Source organism: Vipera berus, assembly GCF_964194415.1.
Source record: "Vipera berus genome assembly, chromosome: 2".
Classification (NCBI taxonomy): domain Eukaryota; kingdom Metazoa; phylum Chordata; class Lepidosauria; order Squamata; family Viperidae; genus Vipera; species Vipera berus.
In genome coordinates, this window is record NC_138203.1 from 268,997,769 (window position 1) to 269,012,291 (window position 14,523).

General features: G+C 39.3%; 1 protein-coding gene across 1 annotated transcript; it reads left to right on the forward strand.

Annotated features, from left to right (window-relative positions):
* Positions 1-405: 405 nt before the first annotated feature.
* LOC308662963 (vomeronasal type-2 receptor 26-like) lies at positions 406-12,958 on the forward strand (the record flags this gene model as incomplete). Its single annotated transcript, XM_081319108.1, has 5 exons — positions 406-519; positions 1,434-1,496; positions 5,077-5,307; positions 10,515-10,641; positions 12,048-12,958. 5 exons carry the CDS (start codon positions 406-408, stop codon positions 12,956-12,958), a joined length of 1,446 nt encoding a protein of 481 aa, XP_081175234.1.
* Positions 12,959-14,523: the final 1,565 nt, after the last annotated feature.

Genomic DNA, 14,523 nt, shown 5'->3' on the forward strand with positions numbered 1-14,523 from the left:
TCAGTGAAGCTGTTCTTCTAATATTACCGTAAGATCCAAGGGAAGTCCATCACTGTAAATGAATGATACATGTATCTGACATGATTTTCATTGAACAATGAACTTCTGACAATATTGCCTGCATTACATATGGACAGTGAGCTGCTGATGTGATCCTGTCCTATTTTCTCCTTCTAGAAGACAACCAGATTATTATATACATAAGGGGATAATGCATTCAACATTGATTTCAGATTGTAGATTTCTGAAGTTTCCACACAATAGACTCATGAGACAGCAGTACAAATGATTTGTTATAAATGTTTTTTATAGGAACAGCTTCAGAAATGTGATCTGTTTTTTTATGAATTTAACATGAAAAATCAAAAATCAAAATGAAATTTCTTCACTTTCAGTATATCCAGTATGAGCTTCTGGCATGTCCTGCCCTTCTTCTTTGCCATTCATGAGATCAACCAGAATCCAAAGCTGTTACCAAACATCACCCTGGGCTACAGCATCTATGAGAACTTTTTCAATGTAAGAATAACTTGCGATGTCATGATGGACTTGCTTTCTGCAGGGCAGGAGAATGTCCCAAACTATAGTTGTGGAAAACAAAATAATCTGTTGCCTTTACTCGAAGGGACTGATTCTCATCTCTTTAGTCAAATTTCCACCATGCTGGGCATCTACAAAATCCCACAGGTATAAATGAATACTTTGCAAAGTCTCCTAATAGTCTAAAAATATGAGATAAGAAATAAAATTAGTGAGGCAATGGCGTTTAAAGAACCCCTGAAATGGTATCAGGCATTCATATAACTATTTCTTCATTCTGATGTCATTTTTGCAGCTGAACAAATCCTTATCCATAGTTCAACTGAAATGATCTCAACCATCCAGCACATTAAATTTTCAGTCTCTTGGCCAATTCTTCATCTGCCTCTTCTCCCTGTCTGTCAGTCATTGCAGTCAGATGACCAGGGAGAGACAAACATCAATCTTAATTGAAACAAATCAAAAGAAAATGTCAAGGACTGTATTGGAAGAAAAAAAAGAAAAATATTACGTGTTTCCCTATTTATTCTTAAATACATTTTTTAAACCACCCAACTTTTTTCTCTCTGCTGAGTTCACATGTCATCCCATCATTCCCAGGGCATTATTGAGACATATATAACTGAGCTGTATATTAGTGTTTTGTTCTTTGCTCTTGTACTGCTCATGATGTGAAAAAAATGGTCACATTTCACCTTCCGTAATTCTGGCAGAAAGATGTGGTGACTGGAATTTACAGGTAAGTGATACCAGACATTGAGATGACATTTCATGGTAGAAACCCAAGAACAGATGAAAGGAAGTTCTCTTCCATGGAGGAACAGCTCTGATATGTAAGCACTATTTTTTTCCTTAAAAGCAAAGCAATCAACCATCTTTTCGTTTCATCTTAGATCAACTATGGGGTCATCAGCCACATTCCAGAGCAGAAACACCATTTCCCTTTTTTCTACCGGGTGAGTCCAAAACAAGAACCTCCTCACTTGGCAATTGTCAAGTTGCTCCTGCATTTCCGATGGACGTGGATTGGCCTTGTTGCTCCAGACAATGAAAGCGGAGAAAAATTCAGAAGAACCTTTGTGTCAGAAGCCTTAAGGAAAGGTGTCTGCGTTGCCTTCTCAGAAAGCTTACCCATAGTTATTAGAGCAGTGGCGAAAAACAACATATATGAATATTTTCTTGACACTAAAGTGAAAAGTATTGTTTGTCAGCTGGACTTTCAGGCCACATTAATACTAGCAATAGTAATACGAGAAATTGACAATAGTGAAATCCTGTTTGGGGGAAAAGTATGGATTGCCACAGCTTTGTCAGGTATAAGCGTGAGATTTTTTTATCGATTGCTTAATCTCCAGCATAACCATCTTTTATTATCCTTCTCAACTCAGACAAAAAAAAGGACACAGTATTATGATTTTAATTCACATTACTCTGCAACTACGCAGTTTGGGGAGGCAGCATTTCAGTGTTCTTATTCAAGTCCTTTGTTGTCTAAGAAAATTTGGAATAGATGCCTGGAAAAAGAGACCTGGGAAATCCCACCCCAGGATCTGGTTGAAAGAATCTTGTCTGAGGATGGCTCCAGTATTTCCACAACAATCCAAGTTGTGGCCTGGATCCTCAGTGCTGCCTTTTCCTCCCAAATGAGTAAGAGGAAGCTGCATGTTGGGAATTTTAAGACAATCCAGATTGTACAGCCGTGGCAGGTAAGACTTCTACTACAAAATTCCTCTAATGGTTTCTTTTCAATTCTTAAATGTTAAGTTAAAGATAAGCAGGAATGGATGTGATGGGGGAATTCAGTAACAAGTGTCAGTTTCTAATACTTCTTCTGACCAGCTCTGGAAGGTTAGGGAGAAAGAGACAGATTCTGCTGTTGAATCTTCTTGACTGAACCAAGAGGCTTGTAAGAATACATATTGTCTCAAGATAGACAGGAAGCTTTCATATATTTGCAAAATAAATAAGCAACTATCATATTCTGTCTTAAATTTCCTACATTGGTTTGATGTATTTCCTGTCCTGCCACGTCTTTCTTCTTCTCAGCATTTTCAGAAAAAAAAACACTCAGTTGACTTGCTTCTCACTACCACTTCCTGGTCACATAACCTGGAAATTTTCTTCTGCATTTGCAGGCTCCCATGATCCTTTTATCTCTCTTTCTCCTCTGAATATTAAATCTTAGAATCTGGAGCCCTGTCATTTCTCCCAGTCTTTCCACCACCACCTGCTGGTTACATAAAATACTAGAGAAGATAAAAAGATTGCAGAACTCCAAAAGGCCATACAATATTACTTATTACTTATTTATTAAATGTATATGCACCCATCTTACTGATAGAGCCACTCTTGGTGTCTTACAAACAGTAAAAAGATAAACAGAAAAACAATTAAAAATTTCAAAACTATTTTTAAAAAAGAAGAACAAAGGAGATGGACAGCACAGGGATGATATCTTCTTACCCCAGTAAACCTCCAGTAGTGAGTGATATCTTCTTACCCCAGTAAACCTCCAGTAGTGAGTGATATCTTCTTACCCCAGTAAACCTCCAGTAGTGAGTGATATCTTCTTACCCCAGTAAACCTCCAGTAGTGAGTGATATCTTCTTACCCCAGTAAACCTCCAGTAGTGAGTGATATCTTCTTACCCCAGTAAACCTCCAGTAGTGAGTGATATCTTCTTACCCCAGTAAACCTCCAGTAGTGAGTGATATCTTCTTACCCCAGTAAACCTCCAGTAGTGAGTGATATCTTCTTACCCCAGTAAACCTCCAGTAGTGAGTGATATCTTCTTACCCCAGTAAACCTCCAGTAGTGAGTGATATCTTCTTACCCCAGTAAACCTCCAGTAGTGAGTGATATCTTCTTACCCCAGTAAACACCTCCAGTAGTGAGTGATATCTTCTTACCCCAGTAAACCTCCAGTAGTGAGTGCACCCTTTGAGGATCCAGGCAAATTAAACAAAACTGAGTTTGATGCCCTTCCAAAAGTCCAAAGGGGTGGGAGATCAACATAAGAGGTGGGGAAACAACCCTAGAAATAGGGTGAGGTTGCTGCAGTTAAAACATGTTTCTGATCTGAGATTAGAAATTTCGTAAAACAGAGTAGATGAAAATAATGAACAGAAAAGCTGTATGTATATGTGTTTATGTATGAGAGAGAAAGAATGGGAGAAGGATTTGATTTAGAGATGGAGGGGAGAAAGGAGTGAGAAAGAGAATAATCTTCCTGTCACATTTGCAGAGAGAGGCATTTTTTTTTATTGAAAAGTTTTACAATTTTTTTTACAAAACCTCCCCAAAACCCACCCACCCCAAACCCCCCTCCCCCCCACTTCCCAGAGCTGAATACAGGGTCATAAATATAATAATCATATTCTAACTAAAATTATCCATTATAAAATTAACCAAATTCATAATGTGCTTTAACTCCCCTTTAACATTGATACATTCAAATTATTAAAAACATAATAGCTTAAACAAAAATATAATCAATACTAATATAATAATAATTTAAACAAAAATATAATCAATACTAATACTAAAGTTAATAAAAATCTAAAATCTACTCATAAGCTAAATGGAACTTTTTAGTCCCATATTTATTCTGAATATAATCTATCCATCTCCTCCAAACTGAAATATATCTTTCTTGCGAATGATCCTTCAAATAAGCAGAAATCTTAGACATTTCTGCAAGATTCGATACCTTAATTACCCATTCTTCTATAGAAGGCAAACTATCCTTCTTCCAATATTGTCCCACCAGTAACCGTGCTGCTGTTATCAAGTTCAACATCAAATTAATTTCTTTAGTATCACAATCTACAACAATACCCAATAAAAACAATTGTGGAGAAAACTTTATCTTTCTCTTAAAAATCTTTTGAATATTCCACCAGATTTTAATCCAAAAAGCTTTTATATTTCTGCAAGTCCACCACATATGAAAATAAGTAGCATCTAAACTACCGCATCTCCAGCATTTAGACTGTAGGTTAGGATACATGTTAGACAATTTTTTGGGATCCAAAGGCCATCTATAAAACATTTTATAAACATTTTCTCTTAAATTTTGAGCCTGAGTAAATTTAACATTTCTAACCCAGATTACCTCCCAAGTATCCAACGGAATTGGTTCTTGTATGTTTTGTGCCCACTTTATCATACAATCTTTAACCAATTCCGTTTCCGAGTCCAGTTCAATTAAAACATTATATATCCTCTTTATATGTGCACGATTTAAATCTCTAATTTGTTTTACTAAATTTTCATCTGTTATTGTGATGCCAACCTTCTGGTCCAACTTCCACCTAGCTTTCAATTGGGTATATTGAAACCAAGAGTAACTTATGTTTTCTTGTCTTAACTCATCTAATGATTTAAGTTGCCAATCATTCCCTTCCAATCTAAGTAATTCCTTATAGGAAAACATATCCAAACTCACAGAGACGCATTGAGTTGAATATCCCACTTCTGACTTACGGTTCAAAAGAGAATGTATACACAGCAAGGTGATTCTCTATGTCTTTTCAGCTCCATCCTTTTCTAAGAAACTTCAAGATTTACAATTTTTCTGTGGATGATGTTTATTTGGATGAGGCTGGAATTCCTGTTGCTGATTTTGATATTATGGACTGGGCAGTATTTCCTAACAAGTCTTCTGCTGGAGTGAAAATAGGGGATATTGAAAAAGAAAAAGTCTCTTCAGATATCAAGTTCTCTATCGATGAGAGTGTCATCATATGGCCAACATCCTTTAACTGGGTAACCAAGTCTGCCAGTTTGTGGGTATTGTAATTCATCCATTCCTACATAGCCATCTGCTTTTGTGGTTAACCAATCTTCTTACTCTGATGGAGGCTCTATGCTAATGAAAAGATGGGTTGAAGAAGACACTACTCTTTCTCCTGGATCTCTCTTGGATTTCTATCTATGGAAACGCCAGCATTGTTCTAGGGTAGGATGGAAAGCATGTTGGTAGTCCAATGATGTTTGTTCCCTGTAAGGAAGCTAAGGAACCACCCAAAACCCTTAGACCCTGAATGATTTACTTCAGGGCATCTAACTCAGGGCAGTCCTTGATGCTCTGTGAGCATAGTTGCTTACAGATATTTAATTAGAATCAGAATCCGAATAACAGAATTGGAAGGGACCTTGTAGGTCAGCTAAACCCCCCCCCCACCCAAGCAGGAGACCCTACACCATTTCTGACAGATGGCAATCCAGTATCTTCTTGAAAGTTTCCAGTGATGAAACTCCCACAACACCTGAAGGCAATCTGTTCCATTGGTTGATTGTTCTCACTGCCAGAAAATATCTCATTATCTCTAGATTGAATCTCTCCTTGATCATCTGTTATTCCTTGTCTGAGTTTCAGGTGCTTTTGGAAAACAGGCTGATCCCCTCATCTCTGTGAGAGCCCCTCAGATATTAGAACACTGTTATCATGTCTCCCCCCTTCATGGATTACTGCCTTGTCGTGGCGAAGGGGCTTGCGTAATTCAATGAAGCTATGAGCTATGCCGTGCAGGGCCACCCAAGACGGACAGGTCATAGCAGAGAGTTCTGACAAAACGTGATCCACTGGAGAAGGAAATGGCAACCCACTCCAGTATCTTTGCCATGAAAACCCTATGGACAGTACCAAAAGGCAAAACGATATGACGCTGGAAGATGAGCCCCTCAGATCGGAAGGCGTTCAATATGCTACTGGGGAAGAGCAGAGGGCTAGTACTAGTAGCGCCAGAAAGAATGAAGCGACTGGGCCAAAGCCGAAAGGACGCTCAGCTGTGGATGTGTCTGGTGGTGAAAGGAAAGTCTGATGCTGTAAAGATTTTTTCTCCATAGGAACCTGGAATGTAAGATCCATGAATCAAGGAAAACTGGATGTGGTCAAACAAGAGATGACAAGACTGAACATTGACATCTTAGGTATCAGCGAACTAAAATGGACAGGAATGGGTGAATTTAATTCAGATGACCATCAGGTATACTACTGTGGGCAAGAATCCTTCAGAAGAAATGGAGTAGCCTTCATAGTCAATAAAAGAGTAGGAAAAGCAATACTGGGATACAATCCTCAAAATGACAGAATGATCTCAGTTCGAATCCAAGGCAAACCATTCAATATCACAGTAGTCCAAGTCTATGCCCCAACCACCAGTGCTGAAGAGGATGAAATTGACCAGTTCTATGAAGCACTACAGCACCTTATAGAACTAACACCAAAAAATGATGTTCTTATCATCATGGGGGATTGGAATGCTAAAGTAGGAAGCCAAAAGATAACTGGAATAACAGGCAAGTTTGGCCTTGGAGTGCAAAATGAAGCAGGGCACAGGCTGATAGAATTCTGTCAAGAGAATACGATGGTCATAGCAAACACTCTTTTCCAACAACCCAAGAGACGGCTCTACACATGGACATCACCAGATGGTCAACACAGAAATCAGATTGACTATATGCTCTGCAGCCAAAGATGGAGAAGCTCTATACAGTCAGTAAAAACAAGACCAGGAGCTGACTGTGGCTCAGACCATGAGCTTCTCCTTGCAAAGTTTAGGCTTAAACTGAAGAAAGTAGGGAAAAGCACTAGGCCAGTCAGGTATGAATTAAATCATATCCCTGTTGAATATACAGTAGAGGTGACAAATAGATTTAAGGAATTAGATCTGATAGACAGAGTGCCTGAAGAACTATGGACAGAGGTTCGTGACATTGTACAACAGGTAGCAACCAAAACCATCCCAAAGAAAAAGAAATGCAAGAAAGCAAAATGGCTGTCTGAGGAAGCTTTGCAAATAGCTGAGGAAAGGAGGGAAGCAAAAGGCAAGGGAGAAAAAGAAAGATACACCCAATTGAATGCAGAATTCCAGAGAATAGCTAGAAGAGATAAGAATGCCTTCTTAAATGAACAGTGCAAAGAAATAGAAGAAAACAATAGAATAGGGAGGACCAGAGATCTTTTCAAGAAAATTGGAGAAATGAAGGGAATGTTTAATGCAAAAATGGGCATGATAAAGGACCAAAATGGCAGGGACCTAACAGAGGCAGAAGAGATTAAGAAGAGGTGGCAAAATTACACAGAAGAACTATACAAGAATGAGCTTAACGTCCCTGATAATCACAATGAGGTGGTCACTGACCTCGAGCCAGACATCCTAGAATGTGAAGTGAAGTGGGCCTTAGAAAAGCTGAGCAACAACAAAGCTAGTGGAGGTGACAGTATTCCAGCTGAGCTATTCAAAATCTTAAAAGACGATGCAGTAAAAGTGCTACACTCAATTTGCCAGCAAATTTGGAAAACTCAACAATGGCCACAGGATTGGAAAAGATCAGTTTACATTCCAATTCCAAAGAAAGGCAGTGCCAAAGAATGTTCAAACTATCGCACCATTGCACTCATTTCTCATGCCAGTAAAGTCATGCTTAAAATCCTACAAGCTAGACTTCAGCAGTATGTGGATCGAGAACTACCAGAAGTGCAGACAGGATTTCGAAGAGGCAGAGGAACTAGAGATCAAATTGCCAACATACGCTGGATCATGGAGAAAGCTAGGGAGTTCCAGAAAAACATCTACTTCTGCTTCATTGACTATGCTAAAGCCTTTGATTGTGTGGATCATAACAAACTGTGGCAAGTTCTTAAAGAGATGGGAGTACCAGACCATCTTATTTGTCTCTTGAGAAACTTATATGCGGGTCAAGAAGCAACAGTGAGAACTGGACACGGAACCACTGATTGGTTCAAAATTGGGAAAGGAGTCCGGCAAGGCTGTATACTGTCGCCCTGCCTATTTAACTTATATGCAGAGCACATCATGAGAAAGGCAGGGCTAGATGAATCAAAAGTTGGAATTAAGATTGCCGGAAGAAATATCAACAACCTAAGATACGCAGATGATACCACTCTAATGGCAGAAAGTGAAGAAGAACTAAAGAGCCTCTTGTTGCAGGTGAAGAAGGAGAGTGCAAAACTTGGGTTGAAACTTAACATTAAGAAAACCAAGATCATGGCATCTGGCCCTCTCAATTCCTGGCAAATAGATGGGGAAGAAATGGAGGTAGTGACAGATTTTATTTTCCTGGGCTCCAAGATCACTGCAGATGGGGACTGTAGCCAAGAAATTAAAAGACGCTTGCTCCTGGGGAGGAAAGCCATGGCAAATCTAGACAGCACACTAAAAAGCAGAGACATCACCCTGTCAACAAAAGTGCGTATAGTCAAGGCTATGGTCTTCCCAGTTGCAATGTATGGCTGTGAAAGTTGGACCATAAGAAAGGCTGAGCGCCAAAGAATTGAGGCCTTTGAACTGTGGTGCTGGAGAAGACTCCTGCGAGTCCCTTGGACTGCAAGGCGATCAAACCGGTCAGTCCTAGAGGAGATCAATCCTGACTGCTCGTTAGAAGGCCAGATCCTGAAGCTAAAACTCAAGTACTTTGGCCACCTAATGAGAAGGAAGGACTCCCTGGAGAAGAGCCTAAAACTGGGGAAGATCGAGGGCAATAGAAGAAGGGGACGACAGAGAATGAGGTGGCTGGATGGAGTCACTGAAGCAGTAGGCGTGAGCTTAAATGGACTCCAGAAGATGGTAGAGGACAGGAAGGCCTGGAGGAATGTTGTCCATAGGGTCGCGATGGGTCGGACACGACTTCGCAGCTAACAACAACAACATCATGTCTCCCTTGGTCCTTCTCTTCACTAGATTAACCATGCCCAGTCCCTGTAGCCATTCTTCATATGTTTTAGCCTCCAGTCCGCTAATCATCTTTGTTGCTGTTCTCTGCACGTTTTCTAGAATCTCAACTTGTTTTTTATAGTGTGGAGACCAAAACTGGATACGGTATTCTAGGTGTGGTGTTACTGAGGCTCTATGAAGTGGTATTAGTACCTCATGCGATCTTGATTGAATCTGTATATCATCCCAGTCAAATAGTTGTCCAGTCTATCTTTCGAAACCTCCAGTGATAGAGCACCCACAACTACATGAGGCAAGCTAGTCCATTGATTAATTGTTCTCACTGTCAGAAATTTCTCCTTACTTCCAAGCTGGACCTCTCTTTAACAAGCTTCCACCCATTACTTTTTCTCTAGTGCTTTGGAGAATAAATCTAATTCCCTCTTCTTTGTGATAGACCCTCAAATATTGGGGGTCATTGTCCCTCCTTATCCTTCTCTTTGTGAGGCAGATCTAGTTCCCTTAACTGTTCATCGTATAATTTAGCCTCCAGACTCTTTGTCATGTTTTCTAGTCTTCTATGCACAATTTCTAGTATTCCAATTTGCCCCCCAAGGCCATGGCCCCACTACTATTATTATTATTTATTATTTATTATATTTTTATACCGCCCTTCTCCCGAAGGGAGGCCATGGCCTATTCAGAATTGGGTCAGGCAAGCGGCTGGAGCACATGACAGCTCACTGCTTAAACAAGTCGAGCTCCACACATGTGTGCTGGCCTCCACTTGTGCAAGGGCTTCATGCATGCGCACACATGTATCAGCCTGCCACACATGCAGTCCAGTTCCCCTCTCTGCCCCCTCCAGCCAGGCCACTGAGCCGCAAAGGTTGGGGGCTGCTGGACTAGCACACCCACATCTTTCTCATAGTTACTTTTGTGAGCAAGGTACTAATCATTTTGTACCTATCTATTTGCATTTTTCCTACCTAAATCTAATTCAAAACAAAATTGATGGGATAGGAAATCCAAATGCATGTTGCCTCACACTGGCAAAAACTCCCAAACATACAGAAGGCTAAAGATGTTTGGACAGGAGAGTCATCAGTCTTCACTGAATATTGAAAGATTCTGGGATATGCTGCTGAAATCACCCAAACAAAAATAATTTTATTATATTTGGAAAAAATCTTGAAAGTATCTTCTGAGTTCATGAACCTATCTTGACACTGACTTCCATTTATAGAAAGAATTCCCTAATCCATATATTTCCATAATTTTCTTTCTTTTTAGAAGACCCCTTTTTCTAGATGTACTAAAAATTGCCTCCCAGGATATACCAAGCTCACAAGAGAAGGAGAACCTCTGTGCTGCTATGACTGCTCTCCATGTATGGAAGGAACAATCTCCACACAGGAAGGTAGGTGGCTCAAGGACAAAAAAGGAGCATCAGCCTTTTATTCTAGGGACAAATTTAGTAATCAAGATTTAATTTCCTATGCCAGTGTGCTGCATCCACACTCAGGAAAAGAATCAAGACACAGCAGTGTTCAGTATTGAATAAAAGTAGCATTTTACCATAGTGGATGTTTTCGGAAATTGCTGAAACAGTAAAAAGTAATATTGACAAAGATGGAGAAATCTTGAGAGATGACAGAAATAGGTATACAAAGCCGAGATCAACTATTAGGAGGCATATATAAATAGTTTTTTTTTTAAATAGGACATGGAGATGGAATAAATAAACAACTGTAGGATAGAATAGATACAAAATATCAAATAAATAATTGCAGTACAAAAAAAATAACAGCTTTGGAAAAGAAAAATCCAGAAAATTCACTCCAGGTTATAGTATAAGGGAAAATGTTATACAGACAGTATACAATTATACCAACAATTGATAAAACAAACAAATCATAGAAAAATAGATGTAGGAAATCCCATAAGAAAAAGGAATATTTTATCATTTGTGGTAGTGATTCAAACAAACTCAAAATTCAGAGAACAAAATGCATCACTATATTCAGAAAAAAAACCTAAACATAAACATTTATTGGGACTAAAAAGTTTCATTTAGCATTTGAATAAGTTTCCTTTTCTTTTTTCCTTTTTTTTTCTTTTTATATGTAACATTAGTATTGCTTGTAGTCATTTTATATGAGCTAGAGGGCGATAGAGTTAATAGTTTATTGTTTTTAGCATATGGATGTTTATGATTGTTCTTTGTTTTTATACCTTGTACTTAGCTCTGGGAAGTCGGGGGGGGGGGAGGGGGAATGGGGGGAGGGATAGGGAGGGTTAGGTAGGGGTGGGGGGAGGGGGGATTGTTAAAGATAAAATGTACTGTAAAACTTTTCAATAAAAAAAAACATTTACCTAAAATCCCAAATATTCTTTTGAGGTATAATTCTACAAATGTTCTTTTGAGGTATAATTTTCCAGAACTGGAAAGACACATTTTTTTTCAGTGATGTCACATTGAGAGGTAAGATTGGACAATCTGCTGCAATGGGAAAAGTCACAATATCTAAAGTATCTGTGATAGCAGTAGCAAGAATGGCTACCATAGATACCACACAAAGAATTTAGAACTTGGGGACATAACATGGTTTTTAGAAAAACAGTTGGCAAATAAAGAGAAAGGATGGTGGCAATGTTTTTCTATAAACATTTTCTACTTTGTTCATGCTTAGAAATTATTATTTTTTTGTTATTCAATTGTCAATATCCAATGTAAAGCATGTTTTTCTTTATACTTCATTGTTCCAGTAATAAAAATATTTTTCTTTTGAAAAAGAGAGAGAAATATCAATTCATGTTTTCCAGATGTGGCCCAATGTGAAAAGTGTCCAGATGAACAGCATTCCAACCAGAAGCGAGATCAGTGTGTCCCCAAAGTTGAGACTTTCCTGTCCTACAAAGAAATGTTAGGTCTCATTCTGGCTATCATTGCCTTCTTTTTGTCTCTAAACACTGCCTTAGTTCTAGGAATCTTCATTAAATATCGAGAAACCCCCATAGTCAAAGCTAACAATCGGGATCTCACCTACATTCTCCTGGTCTCTCTGCTGCTTTCCTTCTTGACCTCTCTTCTATTCATTGGTCGGCCCAAGAAAGTGACTTGTCTTCTTCGACAAATCACCTTCAGTGTGGTTTTCTCAGTTGCTGTCTCTTCCTTGCTGGCCAAGACTATCATGGTGGTGGTGGCATTTTTGGCCACAAAGCCAGGCAGCAGGATGAGGAAATGGTTGGGGAAAAGTCTGGCCAACTCCATTGTCTTGTCCTGCTCTGCAGTTCAGATGGGCATCTGCCTTATATGGCTGGGAAACTCTCCCCCATTTCCACATTCTGACCTGTATTCTAAACCAAGAGAGATCCTCCTGCAATGTAATGAAGGCTCAATGACCATGTTCTACACTGCCCTTGGTTACATGGGCTTTCTGGCTGCCATTTGCTTTTTGGTGGCTTTTCTGGCCCGCAAGCTTCCAGGGACTTTCAATGAAGCCAAGTGGATCACCTTCAGCATGCTGGTTTTTTGCAGTGTTTGGGTCTCCTTTATCCCCACCTATCTGAGCACTAAAGGGAAATACATGGTGGCTGTGCAAATCTTCTCTATCCTGGCTTCCAGCCTGGGTTTACTGGGCTGTATTTTTGTCCCCAAATGTTACATCATTATTTTGAGACCTGACATCAACACTAAGGAGAATCTAATGATGAAAACTAATGAGGGTTCTTGATTTTGAAAGTTATTTGTTACCCAAGGTATTGTTAAGATAAAATAGGATAGTTGGAAATAAAATCTTTATCTGTTCTAAGAAAGTTCTCTTTCTTTCACATGAAGTCTCAATTATGATTGATATAATAAACTATGTTAGAGATGTATAAGAGGTCCTTTTCTTTTGAATCATTACTTTCTTTTACCATAAACCATATATACAAAGAATCATAAAATTTCACTAACCATATATCTACTGATACCAATCAAGAGAGAGCATTATAAAAACACTTTTCCTTTATCTAATGTACTTAAGAAGATATGACTGTAAGGACCTGCCTCAGCTAATCCTCTCAGGAAAGCACAACTCTTCACACCATATGGTTAATGAAAAGAACTTTTACTGAGAAACAGTGGTTTCAATAAGGTCAGGTGGTATCTAATGATCCCACGCAAAGCACCAAGCTATTCTTCCCATTCCTAGATCCAACCATCTTGACCAGTCCACCGGTGGCCAGTACAGTGCTGCAAGGTTGTTTTGAGAGTACTGAGGTACCAGACAGATAATGGGTCATCCTCCGGGTGTCAGGGTGTCATGATTCCAATAGATGAAACCCTTCAAAAAAATGTTGAGCCATTGTTTTCCTTAAAGAATCTTTTATTCAGGAAGCAAAGTATCAGCACTACATAGTTGAACCCAAAAACTAAATCCCCCTTCCCTGGATTCAAAGTAAAATTCCCACCCCCAGTAAACAGTCATAAAGCATATTTCCCAATTAGCTTGAAGCACAGGCTTTCTCCCCAGCTCTCCAGCCCGCCAAAACATTATCAGCTCTGGACCCAGTTTGTCCTTGGGTTCCCACAGCAGAGTTATTATTATTATGACTAACTGAACTCTCATACCAATCATAGAGAAAATGGCTGCATTTTCATCTGTTGTCAAAGCCCACTCTGGGCAATTGTCCCATGTGGCCCCTTTCTAGCATCCTTCATGACCACGGTGGTCCCCAAATGTCACCCGCCTCTTTCCAGACACGAGTGACCTCCTAAAATGATCCTTGCATTCCGTCCCCTTGAGCACATCTGCAGGCTGATTCCTTTGAATGGCCAGAGGGGGCACCAAAACATGCCAGGAAAAAATATTAAAATTGAAGACAAAATCTCTTAAAGCGTGTTAAAATAAAATCTCGGCTTAAGACTAAACTCTTTTTTTTTTTTATTGAAAAGTTTTAAAAATACAGTTTTCCTTTAAAAAACCCCCTTCCCCCTCCCTCCTCCCCTCCCTACCTCCCCCCTTCCCCCCCCTCCCCCCCTCCCTCCTCCCCCCCCCCTCCCCCTAACCCCCCTCCCCCCCCGGACTTCCCAGAGCTAAATACAAGGTATATATATATAAAAAAGCAATCATAAACAACCATATACTAACAACTATAAATTCTAAAATCCCTCACTCTCTAACTTATATAGGATCAAACAAAACTTAGCATTATTAAATATATATAGAAGACAAAATAAAAAAAGAAAAAAGAAAACGAAAGAAGACTTATTCAAATGCTAGATAAAACTTCTTGACCCTATACTTATTCTGGA